This window comes from Lonchura striata, chromosome 1 (genome assembly GCF_050655825.1).
Source record: "Lonchura striata isolate lonStrDom1 chromosome 1, ASM5065582v1, whole genome shotgun sequence".
Taxonomy (NCBI): domain Eukaryota; kingdom Metazoa; phylum Chordata; class Aves; order Passeriformes; family Estrildidae; genus Lonchura; species Lonchura striata.
Window position 1 is genome coordinate 10,065,865 of NC_140703.1, and position 21,356 is coordinate 10,087,220.

Genomic DNA, 21,356 nt, shown 5'->3' on the forward strand with positions numbered 1-21,356 from the left:
GAACACATAAATATCCCACAGAAACAATAGTGGAAACACCTCCCTTTGGTCACAAGGCCAAACCCAACTCATCAGCACAAAATCTGCCAGCCTAAAAGCATCATTGCTGAAAAGTTGACTGTGGATGTCACAGTCATTGGGGCTTCCATGAAGGATTTTGAAAGAAATGAAAGGAAAATCTTTCTTCCATGAAAGATTTTGGAAGAAATCTTTCCATGAAAGATTATGGAGACAAACAGGGAAGAACCAACACCTCTCAGAGCCAGTGGATGTAATTCTCCACTGCTCCTAATTTGTTCCACAGGTGGGTGACTGGTATCCGTTGGCAGACTAGGAAGACAAGAACACTGCAGCTCTATTTGAAGTTAATTTATATATTTTGCATGGAGTTTCTTATTTGTTTGGGTTTTTAGTGGTTTTTTTTTGGTTGTTTTATTGTTGTTTGGTTGGTTTTTTACACAAATACCTTATTCCATAATTTGGTGGGGTGGACAGCTGATCTAAGCAAGATGTAAGAGTACTGTGGGTGCAGGTTTTTATGGCTAACAAAATGCACTGTGGTCTGGGGGTACCACAAAGGTTTGCTTTAATAACTTGCTGTTTTAATCTGGGTTTGAACAATATTACATCAAAAGCAGTGTCACTGTATGTAGTCTGTCAGGTTAAAAGCATTCTGTGTTGCCCCACAATTTTTTGTGATTCATCTGCAAACAGCTACTCAATAATAATATTTTGGATTAGACTGCAGGAAGACTTTGGGGCAAAGAGCTGAGTAATGCAGGATTTAATTTGCAGAGTAAGCTCACAGAGCATAGGGATGTAGTGTACAGAGATGCCTGCAGGAGATGAAAACAAGTTACCCTGAGGACCAGAAAGAACCCAACTACGTTAATCTGGTGTTGCATGAGCAGTGCTTAGCATGAGTTATGGTGCTCCTGGAAGTCCACCTAGCTGTATAATGAAATAAACAACCAGATTGTCAGACACCAGGCCCTCAGTGACTTCAGGGAGATTTGTAGGTGCTTAAGACAAAATCTGGATCAGGATCTTACGTGACTCTTTGAATATAAATTTTGATGATCACATTCAGACACTTTTTGCATGTGATAGCTAAAGAATCTAAGTGACTTAGAATTATTCCCTGAATTACTCTTTCTTTTCCTGTTAATAGCAGGGAATGCAATCAGTCTTGCCTGCATACAGTTAGTTTTTGTGGATCTATATGTTAAGTAATCTGTCCTTTTGTAAATAGGAGAACTACTGATGCTGTAAGGTATTCCACAGAAGCGATAAAAATGCCAAATTAGGATCAATGAGGACTAAAACCCCAAAACATTCCTGCTGTTTTCTAGTGACTTTAGAAAATGTGGTGTGATTAGCAGATATTTTTCTTCATGTTTTTTTCTCCCTGTAATGTCTGAGTGATCCTGATATCTGTTCTGATGGAATCTAATCACTAGGGCTGTCCTACAGTTGCACAGTGGTGGGTGCTTTGCCTTAAGACTGAGAGTAAAAATAAATCTTTCAAAGTAAGATTACTTAAAATAATATTTTCAGACTTATTTGACCTATTATTGCTCATTGTTGTAGCAAAGGTTAATACTCTTCCCATCCAAACCTTCATTTATTGCAAGAGAAGGAAAGACGTTCATCCTTTGAAAGCAATTTCTAATCTAATCTAAGTTAAACAGATTTCAGTAGAAAATATCATTTTTGCCCTTCATTTTTTTGTATGAATATTCTAGACTTTGCTGCTGTAAATTAGCAGGGCAAGAGGAAAGTCACAGTGGGGTTCAGGGTAACCGGCTCCTCAATAAACTGAGGACTGAGTACAGAAGAAGAAATAAGCACGAACGAATTTTCTTTCTGTCAGTCAGTTTGCCAATTTGTTCTGCAGTCTCACTTCAAAGCAGTTTAAGATAAAATGCATGCTTAAATGATATAAGATTAACTTCAGAGAGTCAAAATGTCAGCTCAAAACATGAAGTGCAATTCAAATTATATTCCTCATTAAAACATAAAGCAGGACATTTTAAAGCATGTTTTCTCTTTTTTGGTCATAATTCACAGAAGATAATATTATTGCTGATGGAATACATTTGCTCCAAGGAAAGAAGATAGAAGAAACAACATGTCAGGTGAAGCAACTACTCTTTTTTTTTCAGAATCTAAATTTTCATTCAAATAAAATTTCATTTCTTGTTTCCATCCAGCATTTGTCTAACCTAAACTTCATACTCAGTATGCCTCTGTATTTTAGAAGCTGATTTTAAAAAAAGATTCTGGTGACTTCCAAAGTTGTTAATGATTTTTCTTATTCAGGCCATATGGATTTCATTGCCTAGAAAACCTTTTCCTTCCCTGAGTGAATACATTTCTGCTAAATTGGTGTGCTAGAACTGTGTCTGGCAAGATCTATACTGGGTGTTTAGAACTGTCTTGCATGATCCATATTGGCATATGTATCCTAATGCGTTCTGAATTTCTATAAACATATTCCATATCTCTTCTTCCTAAATCTGTACTAGTCATCCCACTGGCATGAGGAATTAATGAATTCTGACCCCTGGATTTGCATAATCATGGCAACAACATAAAAGTAGGTAACAACCCATCAGCTGGTGAACAGCAGAAGTGAGGAGACAGACCTGTAGCTCTGGAATTGGAATGACTGGTGTTTGGGTTTTATTTCACTTCCAGTCCAATGTTTGCTCTGATAATGTTTTGCTTTAGTTCCTATCTGTGGAAAACCAGCTTAGCTCTGCTGATTTCACAGGACATAACAGTTTACCCAGTTTGGGACTAAAAATGTGTAACACACCTGTATATGCATATGTACAGTGTGTTCTAAATGAGGAATGAATACAATAAAATTATTTAGAAGCCTAAAATATATTAAATTTTCCTTTGCAGAAAAGTTTTAAATTCAAGGTGACCATTACACTTTAGAAAAAGCTTTGAGCTGAGCTTCCCCTGTTGTTTCTATACAATGTCAGGAGTCCTTTTAGATGTTTAGGTTCAAACCAAGAAAAAAAATGTATATTCATCACCCTCAAGGCATCAGAGAAGACAGAGAAGACCCAATGTTTAGGCAGTGCTTAGCTCCAGTGTAGGTTGAAGTCTAGATGTGGGTTAAAAGGAGACTCAAATGATCTGCATGTTGGGGACAGACAACTGTGTTGGAAACTGGGCCTGGAAAGTCAGCGTGTCCCAGGTTCCTCTGCTTTTCCTCAGGGTTTTATCTGTCTCTGCACTCATAGTTTGTCTCATGGTTATCTCCTCTCCCAGCTGACAAAAGAGTATCTGAGGAGGGAAAAAAGGAGAAAACAATTATCTTTCTTTTGCATCTCTCATTGTCTTTCTCTGATTTCTTTCTCTCATTCTCTAAGTATTGTGGAGAAAGATTATTCTTTAATTTACTACAATTGTTCTTCCCTTGCTGTGAGGGATCTCTGACTTTGCCCCTATCCTGCCATGACAGCTTTTGGACTGGCTCCTGGTAAAGGTCCTGAAGGTCATTCCTCAGATATGACAGACTATGGAGGGGAAAAGGGAATAAGACCTATGTTTGCTTTAAGTATAAGTTCCCATAAAGTACCTTAAAACTTTTCCCCATTAGCTATTTGCCCCATTTTAGAAGCAAAGTCCTTTTTTTGACTTCTCAAAGCATTAGAAGATTTTTTTTCAGATGCATGAATGATGAACTATAGGGACTTTGGTCCCTCCAAACTTTGGTATCAGTTTAAGACCTATTGCACTTTCTTTATAATAAATTCAAGTTTAATGGAATTCTTTTGAATTTTATTCGTTGTTACCTCATGTTTTCATTGTCATATATCATCATTAATATAATTCTCTTTAAGCTTCCAAAATAGTCTGGTTATATCTGTTTTCATTTGCTGCACTACATTATGCACACAAACAAGGAAATGCTGAGAGAACATTATGGGGGAAGCTCTTTTTCTGTAAAATCAGCACAAATGAGTGTCCTTATGAAGTGCCTGATGCACACAGCATGGGGAACAGACAGGAGGAATTAGAAGTCTGCATGCAATTGCACAACTGCAGCCTCAGGATCACAAAACTGGGCAGGATAGCTCACACAACTCATCTGTACCAGAAAGTCCAAGGAATTCCAGGCTGCTACTCTCAGGAGTGTGATGAAGCAATGGGCACAAACTGAGATACAGGAAATTTCACTTAACATAAAGAAAGCACCCTTCTAGTATAAAAGGTGGTGAGGCACTGATGAGCTTCCTAGAGAGGATATGAGAAGTTCATCTTTGGTGACATTCCCATCAGGAGATGGACCTATGCAACTTGCTCTGGTGACCAGTTCTGAGCAGGGAGCTAAACTAGACAATCCCCAAAAGTGCATTCCTACCTCAGCTGGACTGAGGGAGTTTGTGATTCTGTGTGCCATGGAAAAGGCAAATTTACAAGCAGGAGTAAATAGCACAGATGAACACCTGAGAATTGTTTTTTTTCTCTAGTTGAAGGAAAAAAAAAAATAGAGAAAGCAAATAAGTTTCCCTGAGTGCTTCACAAAAAGCTTTAATCCTTCTCCATTTCCTAACTTGACATTCATTCATTCCATTCATTCGGTAAGTGCTGGAAAATGGGGCTTAAAACAGAAGTACATGTTGAGGGATATAGCACGAGCACCGCTGCAATAATTGTACCTTACCATAAAAAGTGCCTTTATTTTCTGCATTTATTTTTTGTACCTTTGTTCTTATTTACTCATGTCTAGTAGGGCTCCCCTGATGGCTTGAAGCCTTTGTAGCATATTGAGAAGGACATAAAATACCAAGTAACGCAGTCTTTGGGCTAATACATTTTCAAAAATGTTTCATGCCTCATTTCTCACGTAAATTCTTAGGTTGCATTCAGCCTTCAATGTGTCATTCATATTCATGAAGGACAAAGGCCAGTGTTCATCACGTTCCTGCTGAGCTGTAGGCACTGCCAGGCTTGCCCCTTAGGGGCTGCAGCAGTGCCCCAAGAAAGGTCTATTCCCCTGGTGTTCCTCTCCTGAAGACACTGTGACCAACAAATGGCTTATGGGCAGATGAGCAAAGTGTAAATAGTCTTGTCTTAGTTCTGAGGATCATCCCATTTTCTCCACATTGCTAATCCAGTTCAAACTCACACCCTTGGTGCTCAATATTCCAGGAAAAATGAGGTGAATTAAGCAAGACCCTTTTCAGAACTGCATCAGTGATGCTCCTCAGCTGCTGAAGGGGTTTGCTGCTGCGCTATGTCTTCCCTGCCTTTCCTGTTCATTGAGCAAGGAAAGCCAAGATCCAGGATGAGATCTAAGGATCCCACACTAATGCATGGCTCTGCCCTGGTATTGCTTTCTCTGTGATGTCTCCAAGACATTACTGAGTCCCAGATAACTGAGGAAATCAAGACAGCTCAATACCAAAACAATTTCAATGGGTGGCAGTTGGTGTATGTCAATCTTTTACTTTCATATCCACACAGTGCCAGGCTGAAAAACTGCTGAGCTCTTGTCTAGATTTAATTACATTATGGTAATTATGCTTATTCATCTCATGTAAGTTGTAATTTTTTTTAAATATTACTTTTCTTACTATCTAGGTGATAAACTATGAGCAATGGATCCCACCACGAGTTCATAATCCAGGTGTGCCTGGTAACAGTGAAATGGTGAGCTGCCATGAAAATTGTTTCTTTTTTTTCACCAGCAGCTGGGAATAGCAGGTTGATTTTTCCTGTGCTATATGTTCCTTCTCCAAACGCTGAAAGATCTTTATCCATATCCGTTATTAATAATGATATCTCTTTGTCTTCTGTAGAATACTTTATTATTGTTCTGCTATTAATAATTGTATTTCTTTATCATTTATAAAATATTGTATTATTGCTGTGATTTCCAGGACAGAATCTTCCTATTATCCTAGGCTGCTTAGTCTGCTTTGCACTCATTTTAAGCTAGTTGGAGTACCAGACCAACACCATGGGAATGTTAAAAGGTCAGAGATATTTGTGTAGGAGCACATGAAAATCTGCACAGTGCTTCTCTATAAACTGGCTGACCATGGCTTTATTGACATTTATTAACAGAAAATTTATCCAAATTTAGTGTGTCATACAGAACTCTTTTAAACAAAGAAAGAAGTTGTCTATCATCACATACTATTTTAATATTAATTATGTGCAGCCATGTTATTACTGAAGCTTCTCAAATATTTTTAAGGTGCCATAACAATTATCACTGTGGACACAGTAAGCACACACTAGTATTTGTCTTCACACTATTACACTGTACTCTGAATTTAAGTGCATTGGTAGTCATGATTAAATCATTGCATTTCTTTGGGAAAGCAAAGCAGTTGAAGAAAAATCACAGAGATTAGACTGTGCCAGGACTAAATTCTTTATGCTGAGAGGTGACATGCTGTGCAAGTAGTTTTATTGAAATTAATGCAGTTACACCCAGGAAAGAGAGTGCTCAACAGGACTGAGATTGCAGGAATCTGACCAGCAGTGTTTTACACTTAGCTTCCAAATTGCTGTATTGCTGTCACCAGGTTAATCCTCATAACATCTCACTGTGCAAATATTTCTAAGGTACTTAAAATACCTTTGTATTAACTGGAAACAGTTTATCAGACACAACTTAGGTCTTTCTTCTGTAATGTATTTTAGAATGAATTTTTAAAACGTGTATTTTTTTGTGCTTGAGTATTCCTGCACACTTCATGCAAATTATTTGCAACTAAAAGGCAGCCTGAGGTTTATTTTTTTATGCAATTAATTTTGATTTGTGAGGTGACATGACTTTTTCATCACTAAAATCCATTAAGCAGGGAAATCAATAATATTCTTGGTTCTTGTTCATGCGGGAATTCTTTCCTTATAGATAGCTTTGCTTATAGATTGGGGCAAAGCACAGTTCACCTGATTCTCTGGATTCTACACCAAAGAATGTTTGAATAGGCAGATAAAAATCCACATTTGAATGCTTAGGTAAGCCAAAATAAAATCCTGTAAATTTAAAAGCTGTCTCACCACCAGCTGATACTGCGTGGGATTTTTTCTCTGTGAAAGAGAGTTATTGCATTTATTATTTAAGCACTTATGACTTTTCCTTAACAATAGACTCTATGAAATGAGTGCTTTTAAGGAAAAGAGGATTAGAGTTTGCCATTAATGAAATTATCTGAATAGATTATCTTCCATTTATCTTGATGTCTCCATGATGGAAATCCCAGATCATAAATCAAAGTCATCATGTTGCTTTTGTGTCGTTACTTATAAGTGAACAAATTATTATTGCTACAAGAGATCTAACATGAGAGCAATATTAGCATTTTAAACCTCTGTGATTTATTTTGCAAAGACATCTCACAATGAGAGACTGAAAAACTGCACCTCAGTTTTCTTGTTAGCTAAGGTAAAAATGCACTCCTGCTATCTTGAATTTGGAAGAGGAAAGAAATCTACACACAGGTGAAGGACAGAAAAACACAGCAGAGCAGTTGGTGCTGATGTCCACACTGCATCCTATGGGGGGTCTACCTGTGCTCACATCCTCTCTGTTGGACACCAACCAGAAGCTGGAGGTCATCAGCTGAATTTCTGGAAAGCATCTTTTGTTTTAATTTCATCTGTAACAAGCTCAGTTTGTGGCACTTTGAGGTTGAAGTGCAGCTTTCAGGGATAGCTGCAAAATTCACTGCGAAACCAAGACACTAATGAAGCCATGACTTACAAGAGACACTGGAGACATGAAAAGGTGCCAGCTCTCTGGCTTCCTGCTCTGCTCCTGGGGTTGATTCCCATTTTCCAGAACACTGCAGATTTCATGAAATAGAGCTTGCTGCTGAGAAGGAGAGAGTCTAAACCAAAGTGCTATCCACTGTGGGAACTTCTGCATTACTGTGATTAAAGAAGGAGGACACCTAGGGTCCTATCTTTAAGGAAAGAACTCAGCATAGGCTCCATCAGCATCAGTATGATTTATATCACTCATGAAGGTAGCCCTGAAAGGTTTATCTAGACACATAACAACAACAACAACAACATTAATAATATAATAACATCACCACCACCACCACCACCACTAATAATAATAATAACAGTAACAACAACAACAAAAACAACAACAACAACAACAATAATAATAATAATAATAACAATAATAATAATAATAATATTTTGTCAGAACAGTGCCTGAAAGAATAAAGCATTTTCAGATTTTTTGGGGTGTGGGTATATGTTTATTTCAATAGGTCCCGCTTGTATACAGTAATGCTTAGGTACTCAAGAAAAGTAATATGCAAACAGCAATATGAACACTGGCTTGATGTTTCTTGTGAGTTGACTTTTCCCCTTTTTTTACCTGTTAGTCCAAAGCAAGGAAAAGCCTAACTTTCAAAGCATTGTGTCAATGATCAGGTCTTTGAATCCAACACTTTTTCATTCTCAAGATAATCACTATGTTGCCCTTAGATTTTATTTTTAGGGTTTGAATGATTTTAATGTCTTTCTTGTTTTGTTTTGAGTTTTTTGGGGGTTTTTTTTGGCAGGGTACAGAACCAGACAATAAAGCTGAGTCCAGGGGAACATTAAAAAGATTGCAGAAATTGGTCCGAACAAAGAAAACAAGTACACAAAGCTTGGAAGATGTCAAGCACGTTCTGGTTCCCCTCAGTAAGTACAGCATCACATCAGCATTCTTTCCAACATTTGGCACATGACACGGGATTGAACATAATTGTAAACAATCCTGTCCTGGTCTGTCATTCACCACCCACGATTTTCAACCCCCAGCTGAGATGTTACTGTGATACCACTCCAGCGCTGACTTCCTCATAGTGTGAAAACCTGTTTCCTGTCACCCTAGCTGCAGTTTTGTAACAGTATATCTCGCAAGCAGGGATTCTAGATAAATAAAATTGTATAACAGCAGGGCTCCCATGCTGGGGACACTTTGGGTTTTCTAGTTTTGTATCACATTCTGGGTCAGAAAGGCAAAATTCACAAACAGGAAGATAATTTCCAGTGCTATTCCATGGGTCAGTAGCATCTGTGAGTGCAGGAAGGTCTGAGGTATGATAAGCAAGTTGGTCTCTCATTATACCTGAGTGCCCAGGGCTGTAGGACACAGGAATTCTGAACTGATTCTGGCCTCAGCTGGTTTTCTGGAGTCTCCTATAGATCTCTGATCTGACCATGCAACATTTCTTCCTCTGAACGTGTTTTGCCAACATTGTTTTAATAGCGCATGCATTGGTTGTACAATACACTTGTTTGTATGATAATTTATAATCTCGTATTAGCAAAAATGAGTTTAAACTGTCTGTTGAACTACTGCTCCAGACAAATCACTGCTTGGGTTGAAACACATGAGGAAATAGGGATTTTAGCAACTACTTTGTAACTGCAACATGCATACAAGGGATGGGAAAGCAATTCTCCAGAAACTTCCTGAACTTTTCCAGCTCAACTCATGCTGTCTGAAACTATCAGCAACATGACATTCAGTCTCCAAATTTTCATGGGTAGAACTAATAAAATTTTCCACACCTCTGAGGGAACAAGAAGAATATACCAAATGGAGGATAAATCTCTTCAGATTTATTTGGCTCCAATGCCTGACCCAGTAAAAAATCCTTTCCATCTCCCTAATTATCATAATTATTTGGTTTTGGTTTTGTTGGATTTTTTTTTTTGTTTGTTGTTTTTGGTTCTTTGCTTGTTTGTTTGTTTGGGGTTTTTTTTGTGTTTGTGTGTGCATGTGTGGGTTTTGTTTATTTTTTGGTTTTTTTGGTTTGGTTTTTTTTATGGGAGTTTTTTGTTGTTAATTTTTTAAATGGCTTTTTCATTATATAGAGTGAAAGACAGCTATTAAATTAAAAAAAAAACGTGTGCTACTTTATGAATTGCAACATACTATAACAAGTGTTTGCATTTTAAAGATACCTTAGAAGATGCTTATCTCTCTGAAGAGGATGAAGAAGCACTAACTTCTTGCATGAAGCTGACAAAGCCTCAGGAAAAGAAGACATGGAAAGATAACACAAGAAGAAAAGAAGAGACTGAGACCAGGACAGATTTTATTTCTGCATCTCTGGGCCGCTCATACACTTCCAGACTTAATAACTTAGGAACTATTTCAATTCATTCTGAAACAGAATTTCACTTGTGGAGTGACTGGAAGCCGTTTCCTGACAACCAGCTCTGTCCTTGTGACTTTTTAATTTCAAAAATAGAAGAATGGGAAAACTGTTCTTGCTCTTCTCATCAGCCACATCTTATGTATTCCCTAACTGATATGGATCTACAGTACTCCTGGGTAAGTGGAAGTGGTTTCTTTTGTGCTGATATGCATAAAAAATGGAAACTTTTTGCTCTGATTCAGCATTAAAGAGATACTGTCATCTTCTGTGTGGTTATGAAATGCTATAAACCAAATTTTGATTTCAGATAAATGGATGTGAATCCATTGTTCAGGCTAACACCAGGGCTTCGTATAGCCCTAGGTAGTTCATTTTTAACCATGCAGACATCAGCAGCTTCGAGATGGAAGGCTCTAGGCTATTCTGTTTCTCATCAGCACACTCATGTTTTTTGGGTTTTTAGTCTGTACTACACACATCTTTTCAGGCTCAAAAAACTTTCTGGAGTCTGGACTAAGTCAGTCAGAGCCAATGGACTTGGAGCAGGCTCCTAGAGGTCACTGCAATACTAGTAAAGGACACTAGAATTATTTGGGCAAATGTCAGAGGTTGCAGAGGTATCTGTGCTTCTGTCTTCTTGGTCAGCTTAGCTGGGGGAGCCTATTTTTGCAATTACCTATGTGGCAGCAAGAAGATTCTAGGGACAGAAACAAAGAAGCAGAGTTTGATCTTGTTCTGGAATTATCTTCCTGGATCTCTGGAGGAGGATTTTGTGTGTTAATTGCAGGCTTTTTTAAAAATGGATATTCAAAACTAGAAGAAAAAAACCAAGATAAATTCTTTTTGGTGAGTTATACAAAATGTAGACACTGCAACACGGCACATCAGGTCTTCTGGCACTCCACATAATGGTGAACACATGGAGGGTGACTGGTAGAGCGAAGTACATCAGGGAAGCAGTAAAAAGTAGCCACTTTTCCCTATCTGCCTGTTCCCTCTCCAGTGCTCCAGGGACAGAGCTGTCTCTCACTGTGGAATAAGACCAGCTCCCAGGAAAGTACAACTAAACCACAGGAGGTGAGACACCTGCTGAAACCTGAGCCAGCTGAGTGCTCAAATGTGGACCTGAGCAGCCACAGCCTTAGATCAGTGTCCTGCTGAGAGCAGCATGATCTCAGAGTTCCCATATAGCATTAGAAGGTAATAGTTGGGGGTCTGTTCAGCAGCCATATTTCTGAATTCGTGGAGGAGGTAATTCAGTTCCTTTTCAATGACACAGTATCTGACATACCAGGCAGGACCTGAAATGGGGGATTAATCTGGCTGTAGATTTTCCTAGTGTTTGACATAGAAAACAGTCTGAAACTTTGACTGATGGATAATTAGAAAAAAGAAAGAAAGGAAACTACCCCTAAAAAAAGCTGACGGAGGTACAGCATTGAAACCCTGGACAGGCTCAGCCCTGCACACTCCCAGGAAGAGCAGCTGCAGACAGATCTACAGGACAGAGAGTTGGCAGAAATGGGCTGGGAGCTGTGAACAAAGGCTGTGGTCTGTCAGGGGAGTCCCCCTGCATGCCAGGAAATAGAAGTCTCTGCAGGAAGTGAATTGTGGCAGGGATGCTGGCCTCCATCTTATGCCTGGCTCCTTTATGCAAACAGCTGTCAGCATCCCAAGCAAAAGCTGAAGTCCCAGGTAAAAACAGAAATAGAGGTGTTGATCAGATTTATGAGAATATAAGTATTAATTCAAATAATTTTATTTAATTTTGTTACAAACAGGCTGTTAATGTTCCCTTCCCTGATGAGATTTGTCCTACCCATGTTACTGTTTAGTGCCATCGAGGGGTTTAGTGCTTTTTTTTCCTGAATGGTTTATTTTGCCATCTGCCTTCCTGATGGGCTCTCTGACTTTAATGTATCTCTGTGGGCTTAGTGTCTTTAGATTTAGATTACAGCCAATGGCAAGACATCTCATTCTTTGCATCTGCATTCTACCAACTGGCTCAATTGAAGATTACAAAGGCTGGGTTTTCAGGTTCCCTATTTAGGGATCAAAAAGCGGGCACTGGTGGTTTTGCTATGAGAGGATCAGACAGAGGGGGTGGTGCAGATGTTCTTTCTCATGTTGACTTACTTATTAGAGTAAAACAAATATATTCCAGGATACTCTTTCCTATTCTGTGAGAAAGAAGGTATGGTTTCATTTTTTTCACTTGGTAACTCCTCCATGGTCTCTGCTGCTGCAAGTTGTGGAAGAGATACCTGGAGATGAACTATCAAAATGCTTGTTGGTATGTCCCAAATTGAGACTAAACCAGAAGATGCAAGACAAAAATCCAAGACTATTCCAGCAGCAAACTGCTGCTGATCTGGCTTGGGGGACAGACAAATATCTAGATCAGACAAATATTATCCAGACATAGCTCAGTAATGCATGCAAAGCTGATCAGACCTAGCCTTTATTAAAGCTTGAATGGCAGGTAGTGAAATAAGCAGTGCCTCCTGTAATCACAAGGAAAGATATGGATCTCTCCATGATGGATTGCTGTTTAGAGAGACAAAATACGAGTAATCCTAATTCCCTTCCTCCAATTTCTTCCCTTGACCTTTCTTCCCTTGACTCCTTCTCCCTTTCTTCTGCCTCATCACTTTACACAGCCTCCCTTACGGTGCTTCATATTGCCAGTTTTTGTCACCTAAACCAGTAAAAGGCTGACACAGGTCATCTAGGCAAGTACTGTGAGAACAGACTCCAAAAAACCATATCCATCTTCAGCTCCAACAGATTTCTCCAACTCTTCCTTCAGCCCCTTGCAGTCAAGCCCTCAGTAAACACCTGCATTAGCTGGACAGCCTCTGGCACTGAGATATTGCAGACCATCCACATTTCAGCCATGCTGCCATGGTGCCACCATTAGATTCTTTGTGCAGAGTTAACTTTACCACAGATAAAGTTGTTTATATTATATATATATATATATATATATATGTATATATATATATATATTTTTTTTTTTTAAAATATAATTAGTGGTTGGCCACAATTTTGCTAGGGGCACCATAAAGCATTGGTTTTTTTTGGTGTGTCAAACTTACCCTGTGGAATTATTGTTACTGGTATTCTTTCCAGAGACATGTAATTTATAAATATTTCTTCCTTAGAAAGTGGAAGAGTATATTTAAAAAAATACAGAATACCTGGGGGAAAAAATAAAGAAAAAACATTATTGCATGCTTGGATAAAGTAACTACTATGCTGCGTATTTTTCTATTATCACAAAGTATATTGAGGATATATGGGCCGATGTTTGTGATGTTATGAATCAGCTGAAAAGCAGGCAGAGGATAGAAGATTGTCCAGACACCACTTTAACAACCACTTGACCCCAATGGGAAAGGTTATTGGGTTTTTATACTTCTTTGTATTCCTCAGGCTTAGCCCTGCAGAAAACAGTTAAGCTGTCTGTCTCAGATTTGTTTTTTCTCTTTGTTTTTGTATTTTTACTAAATGCTGCCCTTCTGTCATTTGTATGTTAAGATACTTCCTACCCTAACAAAGTAGTATACTTAGAAGTGCCATGTCCATATGAATTACAGAAGCTCTTTCAGCCTTCTGTTGCTTTTTATCAATCTGTGCTATTGCATAAGACTTTTGCAACCTCATAAGGCAGGAAAAATCTACAGTCAGAAGGTTGTAAACTACAGGAGCTTGCTAGGCTTGAATGGACCTGAAAGGCACAGTGGAGCACAGAGAGGTCACAGCTGAGGTCCTCTTCACAAAAGGGTTCCCAGACTATCCTGGAGTTTGAGACAAAAAGAAAAGCAGATGAGTCCCTTTCTCCTTTCCCTCAATACTTAAACATGCTGCATCACTGTCTGACCCATCCACTCTCCCAATATCTGTGAAATATGGAAGATGCATTTGTAGAATCACACAGGCCTCCTTTACAGGAAAAGTAGAGGAGACAACATCCTCTGTTAGAGACAAACCAGCAGAGGGTTACTGGAAGTGGGTTTCTCTTCTACACACATTTTAGCAGCATGGTTAAGTTTTACAGAAGGAGGATTTAGTCATTGATGCCATGAGAATATTTATCTGGTGCAACCTGTGTTTGGCATTCAGTGAGAATGAAGTATGAGGGACATTTCCCAAGACTAAAAAGACCTGGGATTTGATGAGGAGAAAGAAAAAAATCTAAAGGTACTGCAGAGGAAGATACATTTTCTCTCCCGTTTTCAGTCTAAGAGGAGATTAGAAAGCTTCAAAAGATTTCTATCTGATATGAATGTATTGCATTGTGGTGGAATGAACAATAAGTTTGGGGAAACTGCAAAAGACTATGCCAATTCCTGTGTTCATTCTCTCCATATTCCTCTCAGGAAAGTGTTGTGGTCTTATCACAATTATTTTTGCCCTGCTGTTACTTGCCATGGTTCTCTTCCATTTCAATGACCTTGTGGCTTTTTCCTTTCCTGGTCTGGCTGCTTCCTAATCAGACAAGCCATTTCTCAGTATCTCCCTTTGGCCCCTAGGAGAATGGCCAGTTTGGCACTTTTGATGAAGAAACACTCTAATTAACCCTGGTTTTGTACATTTCTTTACTCCAACTTTTCCTGACACATTATGCATAATAGGATTTGGTTACTGGTTGCCCCATCACAGCTTTGCCTCCTCTCTGTGGTTGCTCTTACCCTGCTCTCTGCACCTCCCTGCTGCTCCTTTTTGGTCCTCAAAAACCTGCTGCATGTTGCCTGGAGGTTTTTGCAGGTGTCAGTGATGCCAGGGACAGACCACAGCTCCCTGGAGAGGAGTGGGGAGGAAGGGCACAGACAGTCAATAATGAACAAAGGGGGCAGAGTGTTCTTCTCTAGCAAAATGTGCTCCAAAGCTGAAGTTTGTATTTGCAGTGCCCAGAGAATTGCTGTGGGAAGATTTCTGCTCCATTTCAGCCAGCAGTTTCTGCTGCACACCAGAATGCTGTGGGCTTTAATGGACTTTCTGACTGCCCAATTTTCTTAAGCAATTTGACTGTTTTCTGCAGTTTTTCCTTTCTTCAGCTAATGTCTTTTTGTTGAGAGACACCTGAACATGCCTTAGAAGAGCTTTCACAATTGCATTTTGAATCCTCATTTGGCACAAATATAGCACTAAAAAGAATGCCTGGAAATCCCCAAATTGCTTTTCTGAGACACCAATTTTCAGCTGCTCCGGTCACTCTGGCTGCTTCACTGTCAGTAATAAGTGATCCTTTTAAAAGCTGTGTCTCTTGTTCCTATTTCAGTGACAAGGTAGGAAGCCAGATCCTCACCAAGTATAAATCTATTTTCTGTGGGTGTTAGAGAGTCCTGCTCAGCTGTAGCCCAGCTGAAGCCCAAAGTCTTTGCCTGGGGAAGAGATAAAGAGCAGCTGAAAGGCAGTAAACAAAACCAAAAAGACCATGAGATGCATGTTCAGGTGACAAGCTGTGGCTAAGACACAAAAACAGGATTTGTTTCCTAAGATATGAAACTGTCCCCAGCTGCTTCTCTTTCATCTTATCATATCTTCATTTACAAGGCCCTCAGCAGGTTTCCTGTTGCTTTTTATAACATTCTAGGTAATTTTTGTGTTCTCCCCATTAGTCTGCCAGCTCAGCCCATCTCCCTCTGCATTCAGCACCCCTCTTGCAAGGTAAAGAGACAGCTGGACACCCCCATGCTCCCCAGACTACAGACATGAGTATACAAGAACTGACAGACAAAAAGGAACAGTGCTACAAAGGCACTCATCTTTCCCCAGTTCAAACCCCGTTCCAGAACCTTGTGAAAACTTACTTTGAATTTTAAGATTTGTGAGTGGGTAGGGATTGAGATTTATGCAAATCTATTGTAGTAAAGTGCTGGTGCCATTTGAATTGCTTTGTTTTCTAAACTGATGAAAAGCCAAGAGCCACACAACTAAATTTTCAGTGTTTACTTTCCTTGGAAATTTGAAGAAAAATATGGACTCAGAAATAAAAGACACAAATACTAGTGAACTTAAGAACTCATTTTCTTGGTGCTTCCAAGTCTGTAGAGTTTTACTTTTTCTACTGTCACAGGGACCTTTATTCAAGAAACAGTTCCTACAGTGATTTTTGCTATTTCTTGCATAGTAATGTGAAAAATTTGATGTCCTCATCTGTGATGTCTTTGACCATGCAGTCTTAAAGCAAGTTTTAAAAAATGTGAAAAAATTGATGCTGTTATTCTTCACTATGGTAACACTTGTCCTATTTTTTATTTTTAATACCTGACTAGAATTTTCATACCTCTATAGGGAATGATATAATACTTTCCATTAATTTTAAAGGCATGTATAACTAGCAATACCAAAAAGCTTCTCAAACTTTTTCTCCCACAAATTTCTGGGCTGTTTTGTGAAGTTGGATTGCTAGTACTTGCTAGTATATATGAGGCAGAACGATAATGAAGTGAATTTATTTGCACTAAAAGATATTTTAGAGTACCACAACATTTTTAATATCATTACAGATAACTGCAGAAGAACATTGCAATTCACCTCAGCAGATTTCATGGGTTTGCTTCTGACATAGCTGCTAGGTCCTGCAGAGCTACAGCTAGAGAGAGAAATGAAAGATTTTGGATTACGGTTGTGAATGTAGTATGAAGGGCAATGTGATCGTTGAAACTGCAAGGAAAACTGTGCATTTCCTAGACTCACTCTTTGTAAATGGCATATGACTTCTCAATAGAAAAAGAGGAGTGCTACCTGCTTCATGAAATGTGATTAAGAGTCAAAATATAATTAAGCTAAGTGAAGTTGTTGGTAACAAACTGTCTAGTGAAAAGATGACTTCCTGCTTGCCTACTTTAGAATTGCCAAAATGATGCACTTTTTGCATACTGAAGGAATAGATTGCATTGCCTGTCTGCTGCTTTATTAACCTACTTTGTGATGTACCATCCTTATGTGGATTTGCTATCAGTCCAGTATAAAAGACATCCTTCTTGGTTTTTTTTTATTTTAAAATTTTTGGGGACATCAATTTTCTTGAAGTTCTGAGGTGCCTCAGAACCTGTTTTTGTTTGCTTGCTTCTTTTGTGAGTGTAGATTAAGCTCGTTATTCTCTTTGGTAAGTCACATTTGTATACTTTAAAATGCTCCCTAAAGCCTATGTGTGAAATAAGCCTTTCATAAATCAGAAGAAATTAGTTCTGTTTACATCTCCCTCACACAGAATTGAAGGGAAAGTCACATGATATCAGTGCTCAGCAATGGCACAAATGGAAGAGTGAGGATTTTCAGTGCCAGAAAGGTACTAAGGTTTCCAGGGCTGCAGCATTAGTATAATGAATGTGTTTCAAAGCCCTTTAAAAGAAGCACTTCTCTTGTGACATTCTCCAAAAGCAAGGCGTGTCTTGCATAATTCCAAACTTGTTTTTAGAAACTGAAAATTTAATGTGAAAACTGTGTGTTCATCCAACTTGGAAAAAATACTTGTGGGTGAAATGAACAAGAACAGAGCCTGAAAAATAAGACTGGAAATGAAACAATGAACACAGAATGGACACATCTGTAATTCTGCTATTTAAATGCTCTCAGGTATATGGACAGACCATTGGAAGTCAAAGGCCAAGGGTTTCCAGAAAGAAATGGACAATTATTTGTATCTGAGTATTCACTTTTATTTTGAAAAGAATTCACCTATGATAATGAAATTTCTGTAGACATTTAATTGATTGAAGAAGTTCACCTTCCCTAATACATAAGGAAAGCAAATTGAAAACTTGAACATAACATAATTCTTGCTGGAAGTGCTTACACTCCAATCCATTTGAAAAAAATCTGGCTGAATAATTTTTGCAGAAGAACCAAATTAATTAGGTTAAATGACGTGAAACTTCTCATTTGCTTCTACTTACAACTTACCTTTGATAGCATAGCACAAGAAATGATGACAAACAGTGTGTGGGAAGTAGGAAAATCAAGAGTTCAGATACTTTAAGATCATGAGACAGAAACTTTTGCAGATATCTCGAGGGTTTCTATATTTAGTTCTAGTTGTGTAAGTGTTTTAATACCTAGATTTCCTTCTTCACATTTATGCCTTAACATAATTCCCCTAAGAATTATGGCAGGATAGTATTCAGATTTTCCAGTCTGAAAGACTGAAATAAAATTCCCCCAACTTTGCTTGCAGCTATATTTGCTCAAATTTTCTGTACACCTAACCACAGGGTCACACCCTGAGAATTACATGCAGTCAATGATCAATTGCAAAGTAAATAACTTTTAACACAATTTCTTACTGCTCCCCTGAATTAGAAGGCCAAAATAAATCCTAACTCCACTTCCTTATAGCAGCATAGGTTATTTAAACCAATGAATCATGATCCAGTGATTAAGGCTGTAGATAATGCAGATTCAACTCCCTGCACTACTCAGACCTCTTGTGTGAAATTAGACAAATCTCTTCACTTGTCTGCCTCGGGCTTCATTTGCAAAACGGGGATGGTTTGAGCAAGGATACACATTCCAGCCTGTGCCCCAGAAGGGCAGCAGTTCAAACACTTTATTTGCAGGTTCTGACACTGTCATTCAGATTCATAGTTTGCACTAAATTAGACAGACACTCAGTAGAGAAAATGTGGTAGATGTTAAAACTGTCTTATTAAAACTGCCCCATGAAACACACGTGTGTAGGGGTGGGAATCAGGTGTCACAGATAGCAATAATTCTGCCTTTCCTTGGCTTCAAAAGTTTGTTTTCTTTCTCTAATGAGTTTGGGTGTGTGTTGTACATAAGGGTGCAGATTTTTTAGGGGTTTAGGTATTATTCTTTCCACCTGTAGGGGTGTTTGAACCCAAAGATATTTCAAAGGTTCTTGTGAACTTCCCCTCACAAACCAGAGGAGCATAATATCAATGTTTCTGTCCACCAGTTTCTACATATATATAAAAAAAACTCAAAAAACTTTCAAATTAGAAGGCTTAAATCTAGCTTTCAGAGTTTCCTCATAGAATGAGTTCACTCTCTCCAGTTCACTCTCTGTAGTTCAGTAGAACATTTAGCAGACCATGGAGCTGTTTTCAGGAAAGGTTTTCTTGCCTTTTCATCAACTTCCACTTTCTGTAACTGCAGGAAGGCAAGGAAACAGAAACCACACAAAATAACATATGTGATAGAAGAAAAAAGTATCACATAAATGAGAATAAATGGTAAAAAAAGTTCTCTAGAGAAGAGGTATGCTAGGTGTGAGTCAAAACCTCATACACTGTGGGAAGTGAGAGGGGAAGGAGTTGGATCATAGAATGGAAAAAGGTAAAGATTGGTGGAAGGAATATGGAAGAAAAGGGGGATGTTTGTGAAGAGGCAAAGCATTACTCTCATTCTACAAAGCACAGCTTTGGACACAGCATTCCATTTCCATTCCCTTGTCTCCCCAAAGACAAGTTACTGACACATAAGTAATTGCCTTAAACATACTGAGCACTGTGACTGTCCCTGTGAGTGTCTTTAGCCTACAGCCTGAGATAAAGCATGCTATCTAAAACCCTTAATGAAATAAATTTATGTGCCTGTGCTTCACTTCATCTTGTTGATGGGCTAAGAGCAAGTCCCCACCCTGTTGGTGATGCTCAGCTAACCTGGGGCAGCTCAGCCAGCTGTGACCATTCAGCCACAGCCTGAGGCATCCCTGAAATCCTGAGTGAGGCACGAGGAGCACTGGCCATGACCAGCACAGGGTGCAGCAATCACCTTGCCAGTCCTTGGTGCCAAAATCCAGCAGGAAAAGCATCTCCTTTCTTTGTCAGGGAGCTCAGCATGGCTATAGCTTGCCACCCTCCCTCACTCCTGCCCTGGAACAAGCAGCTGAGGGATCCAGGTGACTTCCTACACCTGTCAGGCAAGCACAGAGCATGAGCCAGACCACCCTATACTGACGTTCAGACTTGGACATAAGAGAAAATCAGCCTCTCAAGTCTCATTCCCAGTGTGTGTGATTTGGCAGGTCTGATGATGGAGATATTTAGACCCACATCCTGCTAGATTTTGAAGGAGTTGCCATTAATGCTAGCACCTGAATTAAGTTTTGCTACAGTAAGCCTACAGCTGTAGTACAGAGCGTGGAGAGGAGAGGAAGGGAAGATGAAGGTTGCAAATGATCACCTTTTCTCAATGATGAAGCCTCTTTGTGTTTCTGCTGCCTATCAGTCAGCTATCACATCATATAAATAGGTAGAAATAGATTTTTAAAACCAATTACAAATAAAACTGCCCCTTCCCTCTCTGTCGTCCCTCTCTGTCACTTCCAAATTACAATTTTCACCCACTTTAAAACATGTTAAAAGAGAAAGAACAACATTTTCCTCTAGAATCAGTATGAAATCCAAGCCCTCTCAGTGGATGGATGTGCAGTGTGCTGTGTTATTCTTTCTCCTGTTAGCCTTTGCATAGCAGTCCTAACACCGTGATGGCACAGCAATGTGACACTATGACACCAGTGAAGAAATTCAGCAGGAGATGTTTACTGGGAAAAGATGGTTCCAACTGCAGCGTGTTCTGACAGCAGGCTGGCATTAGAGTTAATCAGAATTTACTTCTGTTGATCTTGATTCTAATCAGAGACAGGTTGGCAGACATCATGTACATACCTTGAAAAAATCCCCTGCTGCACTGTCAGTGCTCCTGTGTTAAGCTGGACTTCTAAATACCAAATGAAGCATGTCATGTTTTGTGTATGAGATTAAAACAGAGAGCCTAAATTTATTTTTATATCGGTTTCCTGTATTGAAAATCTCATATCTGAGCTTTTTAAATAGATGTACAAGGCAACTGTCACTATTTATGTGTAAATGCATTTCTGGGAGGCTGAGCTTCAGCTGGATGGCTATAAAACAAGTCATCCAAACCTGCAAATTCCATGGGATAAAATGTCCTTGTAACTGATTAGTAATCACGGCGTTCACTAATGGAATCCACTGAGATGTTCTAGGTATGAATGCTGCAGTGTATTTTAACATTGATTTTAACATTCACTCAGAGAAACAGTGTGGCTGCTCCCCTGCACGTCTGAAATCACAGCAGCAGCATCCTGCCACTTGCTTTCTGCTGCTCATCACAAACTGCAAAGTGCACTCTGCTTGCAGAGTACAGGAATTGTACAGGAAAACCACCAGTGACGCACATCTCTGTAGCAAATTTTACACAGATGAT

The 21,356-nt window shown here is 39.0% G+C and overlaps 1 protein-coding gene across 3 annotated transcripts in view; it reads left to right on the plus strand.

The window, feature by feature from the left end:
• The window catches only part of SAMSN1 (SAM domain, SH3 domain and nuclear localization signals 1), a 90,651-nt gene that overhangs the window by 30,632 nt on the left and 38,663 nt on the right, over nucleotides 1–21,356 (plus strand). For all 3 annotated transcript variants that reach the window (XM_085556642.1, XM_085556545.1, XM_085556597.1), the window contains 4 exons: nucleotides 2,071–2,138; nucleotides 5,608–5,676; nucleotides 8,562–8,685; nucleotides 9,954–10,330. In XM_085556642.1, the coding sequence (XP_085412768.1) occupies nucleotides 2,071–2,138; nucleotides 5,608–5,676; nucleotides 8,562–8,685; nucleotides 9,954–10,330 (638 nt within the window). The remainder of the gene's footprint in view (nucleotides 1–2,070; nucleotides 2,139–5,607; nucleotides 5,677–8,561; nucleotides 8,686–9,953; nucleotides 10,331–21,356) is intronic.